Raw genomic sequence first — 25,048 nt, forward strand, 5'->3', positions numbered from 1 at the left:
TATCCCATAGACTATGATGAGTGTTCAGATTTTCAGAGTAAGTGAGAAATCCTTTCATACTTCCATATATAGAGATGAGTGCATTATGTGTCTTGCTATCCTCTTATTCAAAAAAGAAGAAGTTACATTATATGTACACAACAAACCACGTGTGCATCACGAGATATGCATTTTCACACCCTATACCGCCTTCATGGGAACATACCTGAGTACAGGTGGAAATCCAATGGAGTTCTCTATTTGAATCTGGTTTTAAACCCCCAATTTTCACTTGTCAACCTACTGTCGTCCGAAGAAGCTTGGAAAGTTGGATGGTGCACGCTATCTTATCGGCCTAATAGCTCTGCCAAGATCGGACTCGGAGAAGTCGTCCCCCGCACACATCGATTCCTTACTCGCACAAGTCAGGTCCCTCGACGTCAGCATCGCCCACAATGCCGGAAACATTGAGCACTAAGGACCATTCCTTGTTTCGTCAAGTGGTTCACCACTTTGAGATGAAACAGTATAAGAAAGGTTGGCCTCTGGAGTGATCTCGAACTACCTAGGCCTGTCTAACCACATTTTACTTCACAGGCATCAAGACAGCAGACCAAATTCTTCGCAAAAACCCCAAACATGGTGATACGCAAGCCATGAAGGCTCTTAACATGAGTCAGATAGGGCAATTGGAGGAGGCCTTTGCGCTCGCCAAGAAGGCTCTCCAGAATGATATGAAGTCGCATATCACCTGGCACGTGTATGGGTTGCTATTACGCCAGGAGAAGAACTACGAGGAGGCAATCAAAGCATACCGATTTGCTCTGCGCCTTGAGCCTGAATCCCAACCTATTCAGCGCGATCTGGCACTGCTCCAGATGCAGATGCGGGATTACCAGGGATACATCCGGAGCCGCAGTGCGATGCTGCAGACCCGTCCAGGCTTCCGCCAGAACTGGACGGCGCTCGCGATCGCTCATCACTTGGCTGGAGATTTGGCAGAGGCCGAGAAGGTTCTGACTACCTACGAAGAGACATTGAAGGGTGCCATACCACATGTCGCCGATATGGAGAACTCTGAAGCCATCTTGTACAAGAATACTATCATTGCGGAATCTGGAAACCTCGAGAGAGCTCTAGAGCACCTCGAGGCTGTTGGATATCGATGCCTTGATGTGCTCGCTGTCATGGAGATGAAGGCAGATTATCTTTTGCGACTGGACCGCAAGGCCGAGGCGGAGGCCGCGTATGCAGCTCTTCTGGAGCGCAACCCAGACAACTCGATCTACTACAATGGCTTGATCAAGGCAAAGGCTATCCCCGAAAGCGACCACAAGGCATTGAAGGCTCTATACGATGAGTGGGTGGAGAAAAACCCCCGCTGTGATGCTGCTCGTCGCATTCCTCTCGATTTCTTAGAAGGGGAGGATTTCAAGCAGGCTGTTGACGCCTATCTGCAGCGCGGCCTGAAGAAGGGTGTTCCTTCCTTATTCGTGAACATCAAGCAGCTTTACATTGACCCGACCAAGCGTGACGTGGTACAAGAATTAGTTGAGGGATACCTCTCTGAGAAAGTATCAAATGGCTCCGCGGAGTCGAACGGGGACAACAACGAGTTCCTGTCATGCACATACTACTTCCTGGCTCAACACTACAACTATCATCTCAGCCGCAACCTCCCCAAGGCCATGGAGTACGTTGAGAAGGCCATCGAATTGTCCCCAAAGGCCGTGGAATACCAGATGTCCAAGGCACGGATTTGGAAGCACTACGGAAACCCAGAGAAGGCAGCAGAAGAGATGGAGAAGGCTCGACTGCTAGATGAGAAGGATCGCCATATCAACACCAAGGCGGCCAAATACGTGCTTCGAAACAACGATAACGAAAAGGGCCTGGAACTTATGAGCAAGTTCACTCGTAACGAGGCTGTTGGTGGCACATTGGGTGATCTCCACGAGATGCAGTGCACTTGGTTCTTGACCGAGGATGCCGAGGCGTTCCTCCGACAGAAGAAGATTGGTCTTGCTCTAAAGCGCTTCCACTCGGTTTATAACATCTTTGATACCTGGCAGGAGGATCAGTTTGACTTCCACGGCTTCTCACTTCGAAAGGGAATGATCAGGGCTTACGTGGACATGGTGCGATGGGAAGACCGCCTGCGTGAGCACCCCTTCTACACAAGAATGGCCATCGGAGCTGTCAAGACCCATCTACTTCTCCACGACCAGCCGGATCTCGTGCACGGACCGATGCCCAGCGGAAGCAATGGACTTGATTCTACCGATGAGAACCAGAGAAAGAAGGCTCTCAAGAAGGCCAAAAAGGAGCAGCAGCGCTTGGAAAAGATTGAGTCTGACAAGCGCGCAGCAAGGAAAGCGGCTGCCGCTACTGCCAAGAGCACTGATGGAGAGACTAAGAAGGAAGATTCCGATCCTCTGGGCAACACCCTGGTCCAGACCCAGGATCCTCTGAAGGATGCCATGAAGTTCTTGACACCGTTGCTTGAGTGCAGCCCCCAGAACATCGAAGCCCAGTGCGTCGGCTTTGAGGTCTACTCCAGACAGAGTGAGTTAATTTGGTAGATTCCTAGACGGAACACTCATGCTAATTCAAGTGTAGACAAGCACCTCCTTGCCGTCAAGTGCCTTGCGGCCGCCCATTCCATCGATCCCTCCAACCCCACTCTCCACCTTCACTTGCTTAGCTTCCGCAAGTCTCTCGAGAGCCTTGCCGAGCCTCTCCCAGAGCAGGTTGCCGAGGTTGTCAATGCCGAGTTTGACAAGCTGCTCCCAAAGACCCAGAAGCTCGAAGAGTGGAACGAGGCTTACCTCTCGGCCAACAAGGGCAGCGTTGCACACGTGCAGGCCGGTCTGTCTGGTCGTCAACTCCTGAACCCTGAATCTAAGTCGCAGTGCGAGCAAGACCTGCTTGCTACCCTCGATTCCCCCAATATCACTATTGATGAGGCTGTCATTGGCTTCGACATTCTGAACAAGTGGGGCAGTGATAAGACTGCTTACGCTGAGAAGGCGAACACGAAGTGGCCCAAGTCTTCGGTCTTTGTGTTGAATTGAAATGATCTGAATCGAGGACCGTGTGAACTCCCAGCTCCATCCCCGCTTCGATCATGAGTTGCCTAGCCGCCTAGCAATATAACAGAGTTGCAGGGGTTGGGACAACGAAAAGAGGTTTAAAAACATAGAGAAAGACATGGAGAGAGCGAATATACTCTGGTATTGGCCGATGCCAAGTGGAGTGAGTATACAGGTGCTGGGAGAACCAATGTACCAGTATCTATTGCCAACCAAGCAAGTGCTAAACGTAGAACAATCTACTCCAAATTTGAAGAACACCGTTTCCATCAATGTACATTTCTAAAATGGGACATCAAACGCCTTTAATATACAAGCCGAGGAGGGAGTCGCAATATGCTAAAAAAGACCAACACATGTCGTGCTGAATGCCAGGGGAAAATCCATCCCGTAACCGTTATACTAAATAACCAAATTTCAAGTTGTGAAGATCAGGCAGTAAACGTCTGAAGATCTCTTCACTGTATGTCTTCTCCGTCGATGTTACCCAAAATGGGCTTACGTCTCAGGGCCTCGTCACTCTCACCATAGCCGTAATTAATCCACATGCGCTTCCAGAAAGGCACGGGAGTCGGCCGCTCCTCGCCAAGAATGTATTCCTGTTTCTCGGCGATGCGTTGAGCGCGCGCCTCATCTTCCGGGGAAAGGGTGGCGCGCTGCATGCGCGAGGCAATACGCTGGTCAAGCACCATGTCATCAATCCACTCGCGCTCCTTCACCTTCTCATCTTCTTCGCGCTTGTGCGCGGACTTGTGCCACTCTTTTTCAGCGGTCTCCATTACGGTCTGCTGTTCATAGTTGCGAGGGGGAGGTCGGTGAACGAGCTATCAAGAGAAGGGGTGGGGTCGTTTTCTGCGCTGAAGGTGTCTTCGCGGTACGGCCGTGCGCTATTCGCGAGGACAATTGCGGCAACTTCGCGCCCGACGTCCTCGGCAAGGTAACGTTGTGTGAGGAAGCGGTAGACTCGAATCGGGGTGTTCAGGAATCCGAGAATATGGGGGAACTCGACTGGGGTGGAGCTCTCGAAGGATTGAGGGATGGTGGGGGGAAGGATGGCGGATGAGTATTCGCTGGGGTAGATGTATGCAGGAGTAGGACCTGCTGGCTTGGAAGGCTTCTCTTCTTTCTTCTCTTCTTCTTTCTCGGGTTCCTCGATCTTAGGCTCAGGAATCTCGTCTTTCTTCTCTTCAGAGAACTCGGGGGAATCGATGCTCGCAATCTCGGGGTTCGCGAGACCAGGGGGTTTGGCCGCACTGCTGTCCTCCGCTGTGTCCGGGGTCAACTCCTTCGACTCCTCCGGAGGCGGAGGTGGCGGGTCCAAGGGACCAAGCCAGCCCTCATGCAAACCCCGGATATACTCCTTCCAGGTGTGCCGGCCGATGACCAAATCGCCCTTGGGACCGGGTTCGTCGGTGACCCCAATGTGTTCCCGGGTGGCAGCAACGACTGCTTCCACGCCGACCTCCTCAACAACTGAACTGGGCTCTCCGGCCTTTCGGCGCTGCTTGCGAATATTTTCCGCCGTGCCGGCTCTCACATCGCCCTCACGTCGCCCTTCGATCACCGTATAGTCCAACGCCGCGGCCACCAGGATGGGCTTGACATATTCCTTAAAATGATCCCGAGCCACACGCAAGCCATCTCCTGGCGGCGCAGCCAGGTATACTGTCATTTTCCGGCGCATCTGGTCGACTGGTAGAGTTTCTTTAGAAATGTGAGCCACGAGCTCCGACCACTTCTGTTGTACGCGACGCTTTTCCCGACGATCGTATATGAGAGCACCGGTGAATGATCCAGTGATGGTAAGGAAGATCATCCAGTTGCGAGAGGGCAATTTGAAGCGCATATTAGGAAGTCCTGTTGATCGCAGCGGAATTAGCATTTTTTTGGACCATTAGAATCTGGGGAACGAAGACATACCCATCATTTTGAACGCTGGGTTGGGCGGCTTCGGGGCGGCCTGAGCCTTGCCAGCGCCCGTGGGCGCAGCAGAATTTGTTGACTCTGCCATTGGGTTGTATAATGAAGAAATCGGTCTATGTATAGATAGCGTACACCCGGGGCATGCTCGTTCGGGGAAAATTGTTGCCGCGGGATTACCTTATCCCGACTCCACGTGACTTGATATAAACCTCATCCATGTCAGATCGCCGAGGTCGACTTCTGCGAGATGTGAGTATCACTTTGGATTCCTCGTCTTGATAATTTATTTACGGCCATCTGTGTGCCTTGGCTCTCCCTCCCTAGGGATATATCATCCATTCTTTAGCCGAATCATGCAAGAAGAAACTGCCTTGTAACATGACGCGACTTGAAGGCCGTTACAGAGCTTTATTCTTGCCACAGAAAATTATGGTGACTTGGCAACAGGCTTGTAATAATGAGTGATTATATGGAGTATAATCTAACAGAGCAAGACGAGAGAGCTGTCTTTCAGTCTCGACCTCATAGCAACTATCAGCAGTCAGTAGTAAGTACAGTATGTCAGGAGCCCAGTACTGGTCTGATTCTTTGTCGGCTTGATTTCATCTGCTTGTCTATCTGGCTGGACTTTTTGCTTAGCAAAATCTGGATCATGGACCGTCGGAAAACCCGGTTTATCGTGTTGGTGAGTATGTCGAGATTTCCCAAGCGTAGCGATGTATTTGGATACATCAACTTTATGGAATTTGCTCCTTTCGATGATGAGGCTCAAGATCAGCAGCGGGGCTTGAAGCAAAATTGTTTCGCTGGGCCGCATTCAAAAATCCATTTCAAACAGCGTTTGTGATATAAATAGGTAATCCCACCATCCCTTGCTTGCTGGGGTGTGAGTCTACCGGGAATAACACCATAAGTCTGTATGCCTAAATGCTCGTCTGCATGAGCCGTCGATGACAGGAAACTACCAAGCCATCTCACCATGAGGCGCTTGTAATCGTCAACGCCTCCTCCATTTCAGTACCCCCCACCCCGGGTTCATGTACAGAGAGTTTAGTATTACAATGTTTCCTTGTCTGAAGCATGGTTACCGATTTTGCTCCTGATTCCGTGGGGTTGTCAGTCTATATGGTCTTTCCTGGCATGATCTAGCAATGACACATTATGGGGAACTGTCAATAGGTGCACACATACATTTCGCCCAGTGACATTACAAGATGGCTTGACAATTTAGTGATGGTTAGCAAGACATACATACTTTTCTCGCGGCATTACCGTGACGATAGATAGCTTAGCTCTGACTTGGTCTTGGTTGGTATGCGAGATACCTGTAAGATGTTGCCTCTCTCCCAGATTACATTAGAAACATATAGATCTGCTACCGGACCAAAATGAGTGCGTCACCTAATAAATGCATACGTTAGTATTAGTATACTATTTCCCGATGCCCTAAGATTCCCCTGCACAATCCACACAAAGCACCAAGTTGGACCTCATATTGCATATATAGTGCCTCAGGCTTATATATCTAGCTGTGGACTAATCTAATTTTTGCCTGGGAGTCTCCCGGCATCGAAGCCCTATTTGGCAGCATTGCTCCATTGATATACCTTGACAGAGTTGATCAACCAATATGCATCCGAGAACGTCGACGGATTTTGCGCTACATACTCCTTGCAGGTAGCAGCCTTCGCCTTACACTCGGATGGCCACTCATTTCCACTGGTATTTGTTAGCGCAGCTCTTAATGCATCAGTGGATATTGTATCTTACGCCCAGCCACACAGGTTCGTGTTGAATATTATGTCATTGCTCTTGAAGTGAGTCGCAAAGTCGCAGCCCGAGGCCACAAACCGGGTCAATGGCTTGCCCCAAGTGGGTGGTGTTGGAGCCCCGTTTGTGATGTCCGCCGGGATGCTGCTACGGGGGAAGAACCAGACCGAGATATCGCTCGTTCTCCATTGTGTGACGTAAACGCCGCCGTTAATCGCGTTGAAGCCGTCTCCATAGGCCTGGGTATTTGTCGAGGTCTGAGAGCAGCCGCCAGACGAGGTACTGCTGTCACAATCCGGATCGACAAGAACTGAGCCAGCTGCCGAGCCAGTATTCGTGACGGTGCAGTTCTTTCCGGAATGTAGGGTGATGATAGGGGTTTTCTGCATATTGATGCCTTCGATGATATCGATCTCGCCGCTGTTAGGCCAGTCTGGACCACTGGTCCAGTAGGCCGGCCAGATACCACAGGCATTGCCTGGCATGTGAGCGATATCAGCAATATAAAGCCCATTGGTATAAACATCCTTCGTGATGACTCTGACGGATTGTCGACCACCAGTCGTGTTTTCAGTCGTATTATCGACGCCTAGGTACACCTTGCCGTTCCGGATACCTGCTAAGGATTTTGCCTTTGCGGTAGTAGCATCCACGTATTGAGCAAACCCGCCAGATCCAGTGCCATTCCGAAATTCAAATCCGTCAAAAAAGTTCGTTGTGTCGTACGACTTCAACAAGACGTAATTTGCTGTGGCCATCTTTGACAACGCAAGCGTCGTGGCGCCAACGAGGGTAGAAAGTCGCACCATCCTTAAGACCTTTTGATTAGGTAGCAAGATCGGAGGATACAAGAGTTATAGGAAAGTAAGTATACCTTCTCAACCACCATTGCAAGATCCCTCTTTATATACCTTTAAGAAGCCAGGGCCCAGTACGGTCTTGACCACCTACATAGTAAGAAAGATGAGATCGTACTCTCTCTGCTTATGCAATTGGTGTACTTGGTTGCCATATGCCGCTATCATTACGTGCTTCGTAAAGAGGTTGATTCTTCCGGTCGAGTCCTCCTATAGTTGGGGATATATTAGGAGCGGGGTATATGACAAGGAGACGATAGATTAAATCCCCGTGTCTACGTGGATACTCAAAGCAGTGTTACATTGCAGTCCAGTAAAGGGTATTTTCTATCAACAAATCTACTCCGATTGTTTTAGCGACATGCGTCATCATAGACTGGGGTGAGAGATGCCGAAATGGATGAACTATATTAAACCTTATGCACGTCTAACTTTGAGCTAGTCACTAGCTCCGGCTCTCGGTGGTCCATAACTAAAAGGGTTAGCCCAATATACAGTGTTCATCAGTCTATATTGTCTATATTACCATATTCAGTAAGAGAACGACATACATACTAAAAGCACGACATGATTTGTAGGAGATTAGTACGAAATTGATAGCTTCTAGTTCTAAATAGTGTAACCTTGAGCATACAACCCTGCAATCCTGTAGCGTTCCTACAGCATCACGACATCGCTTTGTGCGAAGACATTTATGAAATGACCCCTGATGATCCTAACTAGTGTGTGGGTTGATATATAAAGTGTGCATCTGCAGTCTGCAAAAGAGCTGGGGTTTTCTATCTACTCAAAACATCATGAGGTTCCTTGCCTTCCTCTCCTTCGTCGGCCATGTGGCGGCATTATGGCCTGTTCCGCAGTCTTTCACCAATGGAACTTCTACTGTTTGGATCGCGGAGGACTTTAAGGTCTCGTATAACGACCAGGATGTAAATTTACACAACAGTATTCTTTTTCTGTGAAGCAGCTGACAATGGGCTTAAACCACAGTTACCGCAGCCCAAAGCTGGAACCAAAACAATAGCAAGCTTGGAGATTGTGGCGGCCGCTGTAGAGAGGGCCCGTGGATCTATTTTCAAAACTAGCATTGTTCCTTGGAAGTTCCATCCACGCAATGAGCTGGATAAATTTGAACCCCCCGCGACTGGCCATTCAAAGACGTATATACGAACACTCCAGATCACCCAGACAACAAAAGATGACAATTCAACATTCAAGCCCCTCGCAGGCACAGTTGACGAGACTTATAACCTAACAATTGCAACCAGTGGCGAAGCAACCATCTCGGCAGTATCATCTACTGGTGTTCTCCGTGCTCTGGAGACTTTCACACAATTGTTCTATTCGCACTCGGTCAATGGCACTGGTGTGTATTCCAACTTTGCCCCCGTGGGTATTAGTGATTGGCCAAAGTTCAACCATCGAGGCTTGAACTTGGATGTTTCCAGAAACTGGTACCCCAAAGAGCACATCCTCCGGACCATTGATGCCCTTTCTTGGAACAAATTCAATCGTTTCCACATCCACATGACCGATGCACAAGCCTGGCCTCTAGATGTTCCCGCGCTACCAGAGCTATCTAAGAAGGGCGCGTATCATGCTGGACTATCCTATACCCCTCAAGATGTCGAGGATATCCAGATCTACGGTATCTATCGTGGGGTCGAAGTGATAATCGAGATAGATATGCCTGGCCACACCACAGCCGTTGGATTCGCATACCCAGAGCTCGTCACCGCATTCCGTCAGCAGTCATGGCATGACTATTGCTCTGAGCCTCCTTGCGGGCAACTAAAGCTTAATTCCACGCCGGTCTACGATTTTGTCACAAAGCTGTTCGACGACGTGCTACCCAGAGTCTCTCCGTATTCGGCATATTTCCACACTGGCGGAGACGAGATTGAAAGCAGCGACTACCTTCTGGATGACACTGTCAACTCCAAGGACGTCGCGGTCATCACCCCCTTACTACAAAAGTTTGTCGACCACAGTCACGACTTGGTCAGGAAAGCAGGCCTTGTGCCAATTATCTGGCAGGAGTTACTTCTCACATGGAATCTTACCATTGGAAAAGACGTCATAGTTCAGACATGGGATGGTGCTAAAGCCCTTGGCGCGGTAACTTCCCGAGGACACAAGGCTCTCTTCGGAGATACCGACAGCTGGGTTCGTGAATCTTCCAGGCCAAACTTATGTTAATTGCTAACAGTATTTAGTACCTCGCTTGCGGCCACGGAAAGTGGTTCAATTTCAAGAACGCCGATGTCCCAAAAAATTACCCGTACGCTGACTTTTGTTCGCCCATTAACAACTGGCGTGTGGTGTGGGAGTATGACCCAACCGCTTCGCTGTCTGCTGAGCAGGCTAAGTTGGTCATCGGAGGTGAGATCCACCTCTTCAGCGAGCAGAGCGACCCATCCAACCTGGATCCGATGGTCTGGCCACGGTCGTGTGCCGCGGGAGAAAACATGTGGTCTGGGCGGAAGACTCAAGGCGGGCAAAATAGGAGCCAGATCGATGCAGCTGTAAGATTATCTGATATGAGAGAGAGAATGGTGTTACGGGGAATCACACTTGCACCGGTCCAGATGGCGTGGTGTACACAGTATGGTGGTGACTGCACGTGGTGAGGTTTCAACCTGACTCAGGAAGACGAGACCAAGAACAAAGTTATTTTGTGAGTTTCCAAGGTCGAAAATCTAGAGATGTTTAAAGTGGTATAGGACAAAGTGACTACTTTTCAGACGTACAGATCAAGACAGAGATCTTCTATGAACATACGGAGTAGACGATGATAGAGATAGGGCTAGCATGTGGGGGATTTTCTAGACTCACCTGGGCACGTGTCGGGATTACATAATACGTCCAGGGGCTCCCTAAAAGCAGCAAGAGCTGGATACCAAATCAGAAGAAAGTCAAAAAGTTGCAGAAAACTGCCAGGGCTGTACGAGTACACAACGCTTGGATTCTGGTGATTCTAAGAGCTGCACCTTGATGGGTGTGATCTGCTGGATACCACGAGCAGGATCGTAAGTCCCCCTTTTCTAAAAAAATCAATATTAGTCCACTAGCACACTAGCATATTTGGCAATTTCCCCTCTTGAACTACTGAGCCGCCTGATTCTAGAAAATCATTGGATGAACAGAAAAGTATCACAGATGTTGGGAATATATACAACACTTGTTTCGAATCCAATCGAGTGATGTAAACATGTAACATGTAAACAATTGAATCAACCAGTCACGCTGGGGCTAGACTGTCTCCTGAGCCACCGCTTCTTTTAACTCCCCGCCCTGGCCCTCAACTCCCTCCCTCCCATCTTTCTTCTCCCCCATCTACCTTGAAAAGTCCCTTGGGAGTTCGAGTCAAGATGGATCCCAACAACAACAATCGCAACAATATGAATTACGGCTATGACCGTAACTACAATGCCAACAACCGCGCCTATCCCACTACCCCCTCCGCCTTCCCCCAGCCCATCTATCAGACTCAGGGGGCCCAGGAATACGTCGACCCCTCCAATCCTGCTTACGCTCCGGGCTATTTTATGCCCAACAATTACCAACCCCAACAGGTACAGTCGCAGTATGCCCAGCAGCAGCAACATCAGCAACAACAGCAGTACGCGCAACAGCAAGCGTTGCAATCGCCGCAACCCGCGTACCAAGCACGCCCGGGCTACCCCGACGGTACCAATGGTCTGATCCAACAATTCTCCAACCAAGACCTGAACGCAAACCGCGCAGGATTTTTCAACAATCGGGCTGGCTCCCCAGCCCAGCGGCCTCGCACCGCTGGTGGCTCCCCCGCTCAAACACAGGCCCAAGCATCACACCTGATCCCGCCTGTGCCCCGGAGCCCTCGCCCACCCTCCGAGAATGAAGAGTTGCAACGCTTCCCCGATCGCTACTCCGAGAATGTACACAAGCGAGGTAAGGCGGCGAAGGAGCTGGTGACTGTGTTCTTCCACGAGAATATTGAACGGGCCCGTGACCGTAACATGCGGTAAGTATCCATTCCCTAAATGGAAATTATGAAGTTTTCTCCCGGACTTGGGACTTATACCAATGATGTTCGCCTCTACAGATCGGCTGAACTTGACAAAACAATCCGTGAACCCACTGTCCCCATCGAAAAGAAGCGCCAAGATGCCGACGTGATTTCCAAGAGAGAATCCGATTTCCTTCGATTCCTGCGTACAAAGGAGACACCAGCGAACTTCCAGACCATTAAGATTATCGGAAAGGGTGCTTTCGGTGAGGTCAAGCTCGTGCAGCGCAAGACTGATGGCAAGATTTATGCCCTCAAGTCGTTGATCAAGACGGAAATGTTCAAGAAGGATCAGTTAGCCCACGTGCGTGCCGAACGTGATATCCTGGCGGATTCGAAGGACAATCCTTGGCTTGTGAAGCTTCATGCATCGTTCCAGGATGCCGCGTACCTTTACCTGCTGATGGAGTTTTTGCCCGGTGGTGATTTGATGACCATGTTGATCAAGTATGAAATTTTCTCTGAGGACATTACACGGTTCTATATGGCCGAGGTCGTGATGGCAATTGAAGCTGTCCACAAGCTTGGTTTCCTCCATCGGTAAGTGATGCTTGGCTATTGATTACGAGTTGAGACATTGGCATGTGCTTTCTTTGGCTCTCTGATGAAGATCAAGGTGCACATGTCAATATACAAGACAATCCATACTAACTCATCCTTCTTGCGCAGTGATATCAAACCAGACAACATCTTGCTTGACCGGGGTGGTCACGTCAAGCTTACTGACTTCGGTCTGTCGACAGGTGGCAAGAAGACTCACGACAACGCTTATTACCAAAACCTCCTCAAGAACTCTACTTCCAAGGATCGGAACCGCAATTCTGGATACTTCAATGATGCCATCAATCTGACAGTGTCCAATCGTGGTCAGATCAATACCTGGCGAAAGTCTCGTCGCGCCATGGCGTATTCCACTGTTGGAACTCCGGATTACATTGCTCCTGAGATTTTCAACGGTCAAGGTTACACTTATCTCTGCGATTGGTGGTCTGTTGGTGCTATCATGTTCGAATGTCTCGTGGGCTGGCCTCCGTTCTGTGCTGAAGACACGAATGACACCTACCGAAAAATCGTCAACTGGAGAGAATGCTTGTACTTCCCTGATGAACTGGTTCTTGGACGTGATTCTGAGGCGCTGATCCGAAGGTAAGTTCTGATGTGGCTATCCAAAATCTGAAACGGCCACCCGTTAACTGAATTTTCTAGTTTCTTGTGTGACCCGGATCACCGTATTGGCAGCGAAGGTGGTCAGCATGGGGGCGCGACACAGATCAAAAACCATCCATTCTTCAGGGGTGTCGTTTGGGACCAACTGCGCGGCATCCGTGCTCCCTTCGAGCCACGCCTCAGCTCGAACATTGATGTGTCATACTTCCCAATTGATGAAATTCCTCAGGAGGATACCAGCGCGATTCACCGCGCTCAGGCCCGTGCCATGCCGGACTCACAGGAAGCCGAGATGAGTTTGCCATTCATCGGCTATACCTATAAGGCTTTCAATGCCTTCCAAACCACTTAGGTTTGCTGTATTCCGAGACTGGCCGATTCTGCGAGACAATGGAAGCAAGCAGGGCTTGCATCCTTTGTTTCTCAACGGTACCTTTTTGTCGGCCAGAAAAAAAAACCAAAAAAAACTCGGTTTTGTTCTTCCCCTCGTTACACATTATCATTGAGCATATCAGCGTGATGTTGTTTTCCCAAATCATGATCCACCCCCGGTTCCATCTGTTGATACATATGTATCTACCGCCTTGCATCTTTCTCAAGACGATACGCTACTTGTCACGGAAAGACACAGCTGATTTAGGATAGTCAGGATATTACCCTAAAGAACAAAATGCATGTGTCTTTTCTGACTATATCCGCCCTTCTTATACGTAATTTTCTTAATTCCGGTGAATCATAAATTGAGTACGCTTTAATCTTGTTTGCAGAGAAGACTGCATTGTATGTCCATACATGAACCACAAGCAATGTCTTGGCTGGATGTCCAATGCTATGACTGCCGTTCTGTAGACTCTTTGGGCCAGCTCAATACTACACAAGACCATAAGAAAACGGGAAAGTCCCAGGTTATTACAATGATGGTAAATGAAAACGAAATCGTCTCGAAAAATAGCAAATTATGCTTTCGGTTCAGGCCAACCAAAGCGGCAAGCATCAATTTTCCTGATATGGGTAAATCTGGTGCCGTTATAATGTCCTACGGATGTGGCGCTGGTCGGGGCCCTGGGGCCGATAGTCTGATCGACAAGCATTCACTGCCTATAGATCTACGAGTATATCGCAGCCTACTACCTTCTATGGCGAGTAAACGCCCTCGCTCGGATTCTCCAGAGGCATCCTCCTCTCGCCCCCGCTGTAAGCTTACGGAGCCAGACCCGCCTCCCCCAGTCCCGTATGAGGATTCAATCTTCTCGGTCCAGACAGATGTGTCGGAATCCACGCGTACAGCAAATCTAGCCGCAATGCTTGATCGTATTGATCGGTACACCACAAGTGCGGAAAGACCCCATGATGAAATCCTCCAAGTGTCCCTTAGAAATTTCCTCGAGCTGTTACCACCAGATGGATGCGCCGAGCTCTTGAAGGACATCGATAGTAAGCCGGGAGACGAAGGCCTATATGAGGCTTTTAGTAACCTCTACACTGGCCTGAGATCCCGGAGTAAGTGATGATCCCTATGTAAAAAAAAAAAAAAAAAAAGATGAACTTATGAATCGGACTACTTAGTGATGTCGCGCTCGAAGCCTCCCTCGATTACCCCATCTCCGAAGCCAAAGCGGGGCGATAATGCCGAAGCACTTAGCGCGAAGCCAATCAGCCGCGACCAAAAGTTCAAAACAGCCTTGCTGGCGAGAGATGGATACAAGTGTGCCGTGACTGGTCATTTTGACCAAGGCCGATATGAAGAACTTGGTTTAGATTCGCCCGATCTTAATCCTACAGATACACAAGGGGCTCATATAATTCCCTTTTCATATGGATTTTGGAGTTCAAGCCAGGTAAGATAAGTTTCTCTCCAAGGTAGTTGATATGAATACTAAGCTTTAAATAGAGCCCACCTCCCGATATAGCTACTGCTTGGCAAGTTTTGTACCGGTGCTTTCCAGCACTCCGACGTCTAAGATTCAACTGGGAAGATATCGACAACCTTGAGAATGGAATCACTATGGCTGAGTGGATCCATTCAAGGTTTGGACAGTTTCGCCTTGCTTTTAAAGCAACGGTTGGCTATTTATACCTTTCAAAACAAGTGGCTAGGTACTGATTAAGAGGATACAGGAAGTCCCCGATCAATATGATGTTGAGATATTTGGACCGATCGGCAATGCGTATCGCAATATGATTCACGATCGGATCACTTTCACAAACCACGACCCAGCAAAGGACCATAAGCTTCCCAGTCCAATCATACTGGAGTGCCATTACATTTTAGCAAAAATCCTTAATGCTTCAGGTATGGCCGAGGCATTCGATCATGATTTTGATAGATGGGAGGCCGTAAAGGAATCAGTCCATAGTCTCCGCGAGGACGGGAAGACGGATATTGGCAGTCTCTTAGGATTATCATTCTTGTGCGATGATATTGCTAGATAGGGGGGGATTACAGTGAGCTGCTGACTTGGCTGCTCTCCAAGTCTGCTCAGGTGACGCTCAGTGAGCAAGTTTAAGGATTATGGAATACACAGGTCATGCCCAGAAAGGATAATCAGGCTCCTCAGTAAGCAAAAAGCGGCTAGGGGGAGCACTGAAGTGGAAAGGGAAAGCCATGCCGCGCGGCCTCAAATCTGGTATTGTTGATGGCATGTTAGCCATTAAAACTGAATTTCAATTGTCATGAAAAGCGAATCGCTGGAGAATCAGATAAAAAAACGAAGTATCAACATGGAATCACCCCGAAACGCCTATCCTGATTTCCGCCATGAGACAACCATCAACTTTTGATGCATGTTTAGAAACAAAGCAGAGCAAAAGAGACGCATAGAAAGAAAATTGAAAAAAAGAGCTTTAAGTCTGCACGGGTGCCAGACCAGGCACACCACTGAACATCTCCTCTCGCTCGGTCTTGAACATGATCTGAATCCAGAACTCCTTGCTGTCCTCATCGAACCAAGTCCAGTAGCGTTCATCCCGACGATCAATTTCCCTAGCCTGCAGCTTGAAGGCACAGGTCTGGTAAGGCTCCGCAGCAACAACCAGGTACTGGTACCTATTATCGGGAGTCTCAACCTGCTGTTCAAAAGCCGACATAAAGCGCACACGGGGTGTAACACCGGGGGTAATCTCTTGGAACTGCAGCTGGAATAGCAAGCCTTGCTGGCGCGTCAAAGGGTCCCGGATCTTGGTGATTTTGTATCCTGGACGGCCAATCTTGATCAGTTGCTTCTTGACCTGCACTCCCGCGGCGCCGGGAATAGAAGACGGATCCTGATTCTTTCCTTCACGGGCCTCGCGGGCCGCTCGTCGTGCGAGGTTCGTTTGGTGCTTGCGGCCCTGCGTGTGGGCGAGGTAGGAGCCGTCATTCTGGTGCACCGTCAGGCAGAGGCGGCACTCGAATGTGCCCAAATGATTTCTGAAAATGTAGGGGTCCTTTTCGACGTCCATGGTTTCCATAGCGAGCTTGCGCAGTCGCTCACGTCGATCAGCGTTGGTGGCGGACTTGGAGGCGACGCCGCCGCCGCCGAATTTGGAGCCTGCACGATTCTGGGGGATGCATTAGCATGTGATACTTCAAAACAGCACGCATGGTAATATCCCAATTTAGGTCGTACGTACCTGGTAATCCATGCTGTCGGTGTTGTAGCTGTAATGAAGTTGACGGGTTGTAGCTTCCAGGTGTTTTCGAGAGCGGTATCCGCGGCGACCGCCTTCCTATCGTAGCATATACAGTGTACACTTACGGCAGTTACTACCACAAGTGTACCTTCCAAGGGTGGGCTTAGTACAAGTTCCATTTTTAGCTATTCACACGTTATGGCGGTATCTTCTAGCTGTAATCTCTTTCATCAGTCATTCCAAGATCTTACAAGCGTTTGAAACTTCCACATGTGAGGGAAACATGCTGGACCTCCAAAGTACTAGGCCATAGTATCCGCATAGACCGCCTTCCTAATAAAAACATTGTTTTTTACATGCCAAAATACCTATGTTCCTTCATCGGCTAATTTATGTAAAAAAAAAGGTCTTGGAAAAGAGATAGCTAGCTGCATTGAGGCATTGGATCGGTATATACATAGTTTCTTGTATAGCCCTCAAGGGGTGTGTCTTGTCTTCAGCTATTGATCCAAGTGAAGCCTAGGTCCGAACCGTTTTTGATTAGATAAGCTGGCTATTTGCGCGATGGATCAACAGTACGAAGTAGCGCCCATCAAAAAACTTGAATAAACAACTTGTTAGGTCTGGCTTGAGCTATGAGTGTCCCAGTTGTAGGCCAACGTCGGTCGTTCGATGGTCATTTAAGTACGATTCGCTATGTGGGCACCGTTCAAGGGACCACCGGCGACTGGCTTGGTGTTGAATGGGACGATGCGAGTCGAGGCAAGCACTCAGGAGAACACAAAGGCGTCAGATACTTCTCATGTATGAATAACCCACCTTCAAACCTGAATTGTAGCTGACTTGGCTTTAGGCAAAAGCAAGCATCCCACGGCGGGGTCTTTTGTTCGCCCCTCCAGGCCTTCAGACCAGCCTCTGAGCTTTCTAGAAGCCCTGCGGGAGAAGTATGCTTCTGAGTCCGATGGCCTTTCTCAAAATGTCTTGGCCAGTGGAGCAACGGTTCGAGGCAAGGCAATTGAAATTAGCGGCAAAGTGGTTGAAGAAGTTGGCTTCGACAAAATTCGCAAACAGCTCGCTGAGCTCCAAGAGTTACGCATTGTCTTGCTCGATGGTTTACGGATTACCGGAGTTCTTGCATCCTACGACCAGGCTCAAGTCTCGCATACTGAGACAGCACAAAAGATTGGAGAGACCTGTCCCAAGATCACGGAACTTGATCTCAGTCGAAGCTTGTTAAGTCGATGGTGCGATGTTTGGGATATTTGCAACCAGCTTAAACATCTGAAACGGCTGAAGTTGAAGTGAGTTTCAAACTTGTCCAGCTCTTCAATTGTAGAGCTGACTCGAGGATAGTGGAAACCGATTTCAATCTTTGGAGGATGACCTGACCTTCACGGGAATCACTGAGCTACACTTGGAAGAAACCCTGCTGAGCTGGGATGAGGTATGTAGCATATTCATCACTATAAATCATAAGCAAAACTAACCTCGAATACAGATTGCCGCCATTGCATATCGATTCCCTGGCTTGACATCTCTCACGGCATCTGCGAACCAGCTCTCTGAGATAACGTGTCCACTCCCTAGCACCATCACAAAGCTAACCCTCGATCATAACGAGATCACCTCAATATCAGCCCTTCGGCATCTCGCCGCACTTCCGAAATTGGAGCACCTCTCCGTTCGTGGGAACAGCATCAGCACCGTGAACCAAAGCACTACAGATACAACCCTAGACTTCCAGTTCCCGCCAACCCTCCAATCTCTCGATATATCCCGCAACAAAATCACCTCCTGGGCCATCCTCAACAAACTCCCCACTGTCTTCCCAGGCCTAACTACTCTCCGAATCACTGCCAACCCTCTTTTCGACCAACCACCTCTCCCACCATCTGTCACAGAAGCCTCCAAACCAATGACCATCGATGAGGCCTTTATGCTAACCCTATCTCGATTCCCATCCTCCCTCGCCACCTTAAACTACAGCACCATCTCACCACAAGACCGCTCCAACGGAGAGATGTACTACCTATCCCTCATCGGCAAAGAACTCTCCGCCACAACCGAGGAAGAAGAACCCGCCATCCTCGCCACACACCCGCGCTACGGCGAGCTGTGCGAGCTATACGTCGAGCCGACTATCACAAGGACAGTTGTCTCAGATTCCTCAGGCGCGAGAGTCATCCATCCGCGGTCTGTAGCAGCGCGACTGGTGAAAATGGCGTTCCGTCTGCCACTTGAAAACGACGAATCCAAGAGCCAGGTCAAAGAAGTCCCTGGCTCGTTTGATACATACCAGGTTAAGGCACTTGTGTCGCGGCTTTTCGGCCTCCCGGCGTTTGGGTTCCGGCTGGTTTGGGAGACGGATGAGTGGGATCCTGTGGAGAGGGAAGTTGGCGTTGCAGCCGGTATTGAATCGGATGAGGATAGTGAGGATGAGGATCGACCTGTCGTTGGCTCTGGGCTTGAGAACACGGGCGATGGTCCCGACAAGAGTCGGTTTGTGCGTAGGGAGGTGGAGCTAGTTGATTCGACGCGGGATGTCGGGTTCCTGTTCCAGAATGAAGTGGGTGAGGTTAGGATTCGGGTTGAGATACCTGATTGCGCGTCTACGAGGTAGGCCTTCGAGGTGACGCTCATTCTACTTCTCGGACCATTTGATCCGATTTTGCAGTACCTCCCTAGCTACACGTACGAAAGTCGTTTATACAGTTGAGGCTTCATACGACATTACATACATCGTAAAGTGATACGCCCAACATGTCTACTCCACGATATTATTCCCATTTCTGGTAGATGTTGACAGAATCCAATTTCTCGCTAGGAAAGTGCTCAAAATTGAAGATGCAACTTTGTATTGCCTTAGTTTTACTCAATCGATAACCAGAGGTAAAAGCACTACAAAAAGAGACACGATTTCGAGTGACAGACATTAGCCGATCTATATGTACACAAAAGACAGGTGGAGCCGTTATAACTCCACATGTTCGGGGGGAAGAAAAGGCCAAAACGCCGTAGTGCTTTGCTCGCTCACTGCCCAGTCCCCTAAAACCCCAATAGAAACAATAAGATAGAATTGTAAACAGGCAGAGAATTGAAATCATATCATTCAGAGCAAAAGAAACATAACGCCTGACCATGATGCTTTTGTTTTGTCGACCGCAAAAGAACAAGATAAAAACCCCGGGAGGACGCAGGATCGAGAAGAGGGTGTAATGGCCCTTGTTTAGGAACTCATTATGCAAGGAGTAATGAAAGAGTTTGAGGGGCAATGCAGACGCTCGGAAGCGATCTTGATATCACAAGAGTTGATTACCCGCGAGCAACCCACCAAGAGCGTACTGCCATGCAGCAAACCCGCTTGTAGACTTGCGTTGTGCCCTTGCCCTCAGCTTCTTCTTCGAGGAACTTCTGTGCGACAAAGAGCCTGGTTCCAGCTTCTTTCTCAGTGGTGTAGCCCACCTTGGGCAGGCTGTTGGGGAAGTCAGCCCAGCGCTGCCCTAGATGGCGTGCAACAGAGATGGAGTATATGATGTCACGGTTCTCGTATGTATCCAGCAATTGTCGACACCGGCTGAGGGTATCATCGATCTGCTTGGCGGAGCTTGCTTCGTTGTCATAAAGTGTGAGGAATTCTCCGACCTGGTCCCAGAAATCTAATTGACGGCTCTGGAACTGATCTGGAGTGTTCGGGGGATTGGCGGCATCCATGACTAGCTCTCGTGACAAGGGGTTTGAGTCCAGATGGTTCCAAGTAAGCAATGCCTCGATCACGTTTAACCGTGCGCAAGACACACAGAGATTCCAGTCTCGCCCCTGTTGTCCAGTTTCTCCATCTGGCACCTGGCGACATAATGACATGCTTTTCCAGATGATCGAGGCCTCGAAACTCTCTAGACGAGCAAGAGTCTCGCCGTCTTGGAGGTCCCATTCATTGAAAGCAATGATCAAAGCTGAATAATCTGCCATAAGCTGGGCATCGGCCATGAGTAGTGAGAGAGCACTCTCCGAATACCAGCGAACCTCGAGCAGCTTATCGATCGCAGGCGCATACGTGGCCAGGAAGACTGCCTGGATCTCTTCAAGGCGGCCGGGTGGAAGAGTCGCGACGGGGTTGGGAGGAGGAGGAGCAATTCCCCTCAAAGAGAAGAGGTCGTTGACATAGAGATTTTTGGCTATATGGATTGTCAGATACCTGTTCGTAATGTTGTAATGCGCCGCGAAAAACATATAAACTCACCTTTGTATGCAGGCTCCGAGCCCTGTTGACGTGGTAACCCCGTGTTCTGCATTTCGGTATGACTGGATTGATTGTTCGTTGCCAGAGAAGAATCAATGGAAGCTCTGTGCTCGTGTTGTTCAACAGAGGCAGTGGGCGATTCGGAGTGGAGAGAAGGTGCGAATGGTTGAGACGACGCGGGCATGTACCCGGGGGGCGCAGAAGGATAAGAAGGATAAGAAGGGGCCGATGAGGTAGAAGGGCCTTGTGGATTGACAATCAACGAAGGAGGAGGGTTAGGAGCTGGTTGGATAGCTGATGGTGTAGAAGCTTGAGTCCGAAACACAGGATCGTAGCCCAAGCATTCACGTTTGCTTTTCACACAGTTTCTGCAGACCGGATGTGCTTCGTCACACTAAAAGGAAAGTTAGAACAAAAAGATCTCCAAAACCAGTGAAAACTGAAGGAAAAAAAGTTGAGGGTTGAGAGTGAGGTGGGTTTAAGCGGACAAAATAAATGGCGGGGTCTGACGGGCACAAGCGAGAGAGACTCCGCCCCGCGAATCTACACATTTGCGCTCACCTTGATTCTTCGTTTGCGACAAGTTAAACAACCGGTTTTTGTGCGTCGCTTGACTTCTTTCTTGTGTCTATTGCCTGATAACATCTTGTTTGGGTCCCCCGGGAGTTGATATCGCATTTGCGCATTTCCCATATTGGAGGGATACCCAGCCATGTATTGTCCCATAGAAGCCATCGAGGGCATATTGTTTGGAAGCGGAGATCCGATCGGTGCCTGTGGTACCTGTCCTTGGGATGAATTGTGATACATGTCGGTTTGCTGATAATGTTGCGGTTGCGCCTGAAACTGGTGGGTATGCGTCTGCGGTGACTGCTGGCTTCCTGGTTGTTGCGATTGAGCAGGGCTATGCGAATATTGGTATGAACCGTTGGTCGAGTGATAGTGCGATGCGCCGTTCACACCCCCATTGTCATGCCCCGTAGAATCTGTCATACCGGCATTCGAATCGTGATGGCCCAAATGGCTATCGTCACCAAAATCATGGCCATCCATGGTTGGGATATCATCGGTTCCAATCGCTGGTAAAGAATGATCGAGCGAGGGGAGAGTTGTATCAATCGCAGGAAGTGACATGTCGGGGGCTGCAGATGAACCTATTGAAGGTAACGCGTCAAAGGAGTGCAATTCTGAATCATCAAAGCCGTTTGACGTATCAATGGCTGGAAGTGATGGATCAATCGCTGGAAGTGATGATTCAACAGACGGTAAAGTTACGTCCGGGCCTTGTGTTGGCTGCGTGGCTTCTTCTGGCTGATACGGGCTGGCATTCTGTGGTGGACCTGCGGACGGATTTGGCTCTGCTGGCACTTCTGGCGTTGCTAGCACTTCTGGTGTTGCTGGCATTTCAGGTATTGCTAGCACCCCTGGCGCCGCTAATTCCACTGGCGGTTCTGATGGTGCTGGTTGTTGTGGCTGTGGTGGTTCTGCTGGTTCTGCTGGCTGTGGTTCGTTTGATTGTGCTGGCGCGGCCGGTACTTGGTTTGTTTCCACTGGGGGGTGATTCGTTTCCACTGGGAGCGGCTCATTCTTGGCTAAAGGTTGGTCTGCCTCAGCAGCTGGCGCATTCGGTTCGGTCGCAGGATTGGTGGATTCGCCAGGCGGGGCGCTCGAGTCCGTCGGCTCCGCCATATTGGAATTCGCAGTCTCCCAATGAAAGTCTCGATGGGCTGAGGAAATTGGTAGGTATTTTGCAAGTAGGGAAGACAAGATCTTTGAGTAAAGACCAAGTATTCAAGTATTCAGGTATTCGAGTATTCGAGTATTCGAGTGTACAAGGTCAAAGGTCGTCTGGTTTGTCGCTGAGCGAAGAGATCACACCAGGTCGAACGGATGGGGAGTTAGAAATCATTTATTCCCTATAATCTGTGGAGTACGGCAATCGTTAGTCAAAATATTCGGCCAGCAATCTTGTGTGTTTTGTGTCCCGCAGAGAAGAGAGCGCGGTGAGGGTAGAGTCGTCGATCAGGCCAGGAAAGAAGCACGGTGCTAGCGCAGGCCCTCCGTTCCAACGTCTTTTAGACCCAATCGGACTAAATCATGCGTTGAACATAGTACTGAGCGCAACTGTGCATTTGTACGAAGTTCCGTATCCATGATCCACCTAACATGTCCAGATATCCTGCTAGCCAATTGAGGTTTTGTAGGTCGCATTTGCGATGACCAACCTCAACCATCTGTTCACATCCAGATCTCGGAAAGCCATCGCGGGGTAGAATCCAGTATTCAATGGTCTTGTTTGACAGCAGGAATACTGGATATTGTATCGCACAGGATGAGGCTCCGGCGCGAGGCGATGCGCATAGGGATTGGCAGGGCGGGGATCGCGACTTGCTCGAATTTCCAAGACTTACCAGGCAAAGAGATTAACAGAATTAGATCGAGGGAAACACAAATCACAAGGAGACTATGCAAATGCCAGAGTCCAAGGTCAGAAAAAGCGCGAAAGAGAGGCTTAAGGAGCTTTCCTTTCCGGCGATGAAACTCTCCGCTTTGATTGCGAAGGAAAAAAAATTATAGTGGCAAACACCGCTTTCTACCCCAACATTGCATATTCCGAGGTTTGATATTTGTTGTTTTCACTTGATTTACTTTGATGTACACTCGTTTTGGGAGATTTTTGTTCTCTTTCTGATAATATTCTCTTGGGTTTTACTTGAAATTAACATAGAGTCGAATTAATGTCGTTCTCAGCCCTTCTGGTACAATTACATGGACCAAATCCATAGAAGCTATAGATTGTCCTGCGAAAAGGCGTTGACATGATTCAACCCTACATAGCCGGAGGTCCATGCTTTATTGAAGCACGTGTGCCCATACATAAATGGATGTCTTTGAGAGGCATTTGCACAGAAATCATAGGCCTCGCAAATGATCTTCTGGATGGACAGGTTCAAAGTGTACATCCTGGAGAGCGTAGTACATGCCGCAAATATCTTGTTGGAAGACCTTGGTACATTTCTGAATCGCTTGGGACAGTGAAAGTTGTGCAATGTGTGCCTGTTGTTTAAAGCAACATAGTTGCAGACTTACAGCCTTGCGGGGTCACGGGCCAGCAGATCAGAGCTGGATGTACAAGGCCTCAGGAGATATAGGGTGATCAGAAGCGTCGGGGTGATCCTTGAAGGTATGGGCTTGCATTCATATTTGAGCCATGACAAGGATCTTTTGCAGATATTACATCCTCACAAGGTGCGACTATTTCCTCATCGTCTTCGGCTTGCGCTTCTTGAAAACGACACCGGGCGCAGCATCTTCACTTTGCGGTTTCTCTTCAATGGCTGGCTCTACTGAAGATTGAGTGGGCTCTTCAGTCTTGACCTTGATTGACTCATTCGTCTCTCGGGGCTCTGGCTTGAGAGGATTATCTTCTGATTTTGCGATAAGGGTGGGTTGTCCAATGACTTTCTCCTGTTCATCAAGCTCGACCTTCGGGGTGTAGGTTTTTGTCCTTTTGATATCTTTAGTGGATGCAAGCAGATCATCCAGGTCTTCGTCCTCTTGTGCACCTGGGTATAGTCTCATTCTCGAGCCCCAACCTTTGTTGACAATAGGTTCAGGGGCATGCTCATCCTCCTCCTCGCCTTCAAGTTTGCGCTTGCGTATGCCAACTGACTTTGTGGGGCCCTCTAATCCCTGTTGGACCTCGATCGTTGTCTCGGATGTGGTTTGCCAATCCCCTGCTAAGGCCATATCAGCGCGGAATTCCTGGGGAATGGCCACACCCATTGCCACGAGTTGGGCCATCTGTTTCTTTCGCTCCTCTAGGGAAGCAGGACGTTCTGTAAATTTGGGGGCTGGCGGGGCGCTTCCTTTCGCGCCGTCTTTGTCAGTGGAGGGCCCGCCACCCACGGCCTGTCGCAACCGCTCGACTTCGGTTTTCGCGCGTTGTGAGTCTCTTTGTTTTTGTTCATTGTCATTGTGGATTTGTCTGAGAAAGCGCTTGAGGCTGCCTTGATGTTTGGGGCTGGCTTCGTGTTGGGTCTTCTCGAAGGGCGTGTCACGGATGAAGATCTTGCACTGTTTGCACCAGTAACGCGGCTGTGAAATCGTTAGCAAGATCCTAGACGGGTGATGGTACACACTTACTGCTGATTTCCAAAATTCAGCCATAACAGAGTGTTGAGTTCAAGTAGAAGATGTTCAAATAAGAGAGGTGGATTGAGACTTTGATCGCATTGATATCGCCTGGCAGAAAACTACAATGCGGAGAAACACGATGGGTAGTTTACCGTTCAATATAATCAACGTTAAGGAAGAATACACGCTCATCCTTTATGAGAATAATGTTTTTGAACAT

The 25,048-nt window shown here is 49.3% G+C and overlaps 11 protein-coding genes across 11 annotated transcripts; 6 read left to right on the forward strand and 5 right to left on the reverse strand.

Annotated features, from left to right (window-relative positions):
* Nucleotides 1-434: 434 nt before the first annotated feature.
* N7500_002348 (peptide alpha-N-acetyltransferase complex A subunit NAT1) lies at nucleotides 435-3,053 on the forward strand (the record flags this gene model as incomplete). The annotated part of the gene is made up of 3 exons (XM_056673494.1): nucleotides 435-516; nucleotides 577-2,544; nucleotides 2,599-3,053. 3 exons carry the CDS (start codon nucleotides 435-437, stop codon nucleotides 3,051-3,053), a joined length of 2,505 nt encoding a protein of 834 aa, XP_056534019.1.
* A 476-nt stretch (nucleotides 3,054-3,529) lies between these two features.
* N7500_002349 (Tim22-complex subunit TIM54) lies at nucleotides 3,530-5,082 on the reverse strand (the record flags this gene model as incomplete). The annotated part of the gene is made up of 3 exons (XM_056673495.1): nucleotides 3,530-3,895; nucleotides 3,973-4,928; nucleotides 4,992-5,082. The coding sequence occupies 3 exons, from the start codon at nucleotides 5,080-5,082 to the stop codon at nucleotides 3,530-3,532; spliced, it is 1,413 nt and encodes a 470-aa protein (XP_056534020.1).
* A 369-nt stretch (nucleotides 5,083-5,451) lies between these two features.
* N7500_002350 (uncharacterized protein) lies at nucleotides 5,452-5,841 on the forward strand (the record flags this gene model as incomplete). Its single annotated transcript, XM_056673496.1, is given in 3 exon segments — nucleotides 5,452-5,541; nucleotides 5,560-5,679; nucleotides 5,704-5,841. 3 exon segments carry the CDS (start codon nucleotides 5,452-5,454, stop codon nucleotides 5,839-5,841), a joined length of 348 nt encoding a protein of 115 aa, XP_056534021.1.
* Nucleotides 5,842-6,571: 730 nt separating this feature from the next.
* On the reverse strand, nucleotides 6,572-7,573 carry N7500_002351 (glycoside hydrolase family 16 protein; the record flags this gene model as incomplete). Its single annotated transcript, XM_056673497.1, has 2 exons — nucleotides 6,572-6,713; nucleotides 6,765-7,573. The coding sequence occupies 2 exons, from the start codon at nucleotides 7,571-7,573 to the stop codon at nucleotides 6,572-6,574; spliced, it is 951 nt and encodes a 316-aa protein (XP_056534022.1).
* Nucleotides 7,574-8,569: 996 nt separating this feature from the next.
* N7500_002352 (beta-N-acetylhexosaminidase) lies at nucleotides 8,570-10,251 on the forward strand (the record flags this gene model as incomplete). The annotated part of the gene is made up of 2 exons (XM_056673498.1): nucleotides 8,570-9,787; nucleotides 9,838-10,251. Coding segments are annotated over 2 exons (1,632 nt in total), but the record flags the coding sequence as incomplete, so codon positions are not given.
* Nucleotides 10,252-10,992: 741 nt separating this feature from the next.
* On the forward strand, nucleotides 10,993-13,191 carry N7500_002353 (serine/threonine protein kinase CBK1; the record flags this gene model as incomplete). The annotated part of the gene is made up of 4 exons (XM_056673499.1): nucleotides 10,993-11,627; nucleotides 11,709-12,212; nucleotides 12,342-12,818; nucleotides 12,879-13,191. 4 exons carry the CDS (start codon nucleotides 10,993-10,995, stop codon nucleotides 13,189-13,191), a joined length of 1,929 nt encoding a protein of 642 aa, XP_056534024.1.
* A 784-nt stretch (nucleotides 13,192-13,975) lies between these two features.
* Nucleotides 13,976-15,272, forward strand: N7500_002354 (HNH endonuclease signature motif containing protein; the record flags this gene model as incomplete). The annotated part of the gene is made up of 4 exons (XM_056673500.1): nucleotides 13,976-14,339; nucleotides 14,406-14,677; nucleotides 14,731-14,901; nucleotides 14,958-15,272. The coding sequence occupies 4 exons, from the start codon at nucleotides 13,976-13,978 to the stop codon at nucleotides 15,270-15,272; spliced, it is 1,122 nt and encodes a 373-aa protein (XP_056534025.1).
* Nucleotides 15,273-15,683: 411 nt separating this feature from the next.
* On the reverse strand, nucleotides 15,684-16,463 carry N7500_002355 (spliceosome assembly protein PRP11; the record flags this gene model as incomplete). The annotated part of the gene is made up of 2 exons (XM_056673501.1): nucleotides 15,684-16,379; nucleotides 16,452-16,463. 2 exons carry the CDS (start codon nucleotides 16,461-16,463, stop codon nucleotides 15,684-15,686), a joined length of 708 nt encoding a protein of 235 aa, XP_056534026.1.
* A 623-nt stretch (nucleotides 16,464-17,086) lies between these two features.
* N7500_002356 (uncharacterized protein) lies at nucleotides 17,087-19,071 on the forward strand (the record flags this gene model as incomplete). Its single annotated transcript, XM_056673502.1, has 4 exons — nucleotides 17,087-17,255; nucleotides 17,305-17,752; nucleotides 17,805-17,895; nucleotides 17,950-19,071. The coding sequence occupies 4 exons, from the start codon at nucleotides 17,087-17,089 to the stop codon at nucleotides 19,069-19,071; spliced, it is 1,830 nt and encodes a 609-aa protein (XP_056534027.1).
* A 692-nt stretch (nucleotides 19,072-19,763) lies between these two features.
* On the reverse strand, nucleotides 19,764-22,380 carry N7500_002357 (putative C6 finger domain protein; the record flags this gene model as incomplete). Its single annotated transcript, XM_056673503.1, has 3 exons — nucleotides 19,764-20,626; nucleotides 20,692-21,085; nucleotides 21,253-22,380. 3 exons carry the CDS (start codon nucleotides 22,378-22,380, stop codon nucleotides 19,764-19,766), a joined length of 2,385 nt encoding a protein of 794 aa, XP_056534028.1.
* Nucleotides 22,381-23,946: 1,566 nt separating this feature from the next.
* N7500_002358 (putative formin binding protein) lies at nucleotides 23,947-24,861 on the reverse strand (the record flags this gene model as incomplete). Its single annotated transcript, XM_056673504.1, has 2 exons — nucleotides 23,947-24,789; nucleotides 24,838-24,861. The coding sequence occupies 2 exons, from the start codon at nucleotides 24,859-24,861 to the stop codon at nucleotides 23,947-23,949; spliced, it is 867 nt and encodes a 288-aa protein (XP_056534029.1).
* Between the last annotated feature and the right edge of the window lie 187 nt (nucleotides 24,862-25,048).

The sequence above is a fragment of the Penicillium coprophilum genome (assembly GCF_028826855.1).
Source record: "Penicillium coprophilum strain IBT 35676 chromosome Unknown utg000002l_segment0_segment1, whole genome shotgun sequence".
In the NCBI taxonomy this organism is placed as follows: domain Eukaryota; kingdom Fungi; phylum Ascomycota; class Eurotiomycetes; order Eurotiales; family Aspergillaceae; genus Penicillium; species Penicillium coprophilum.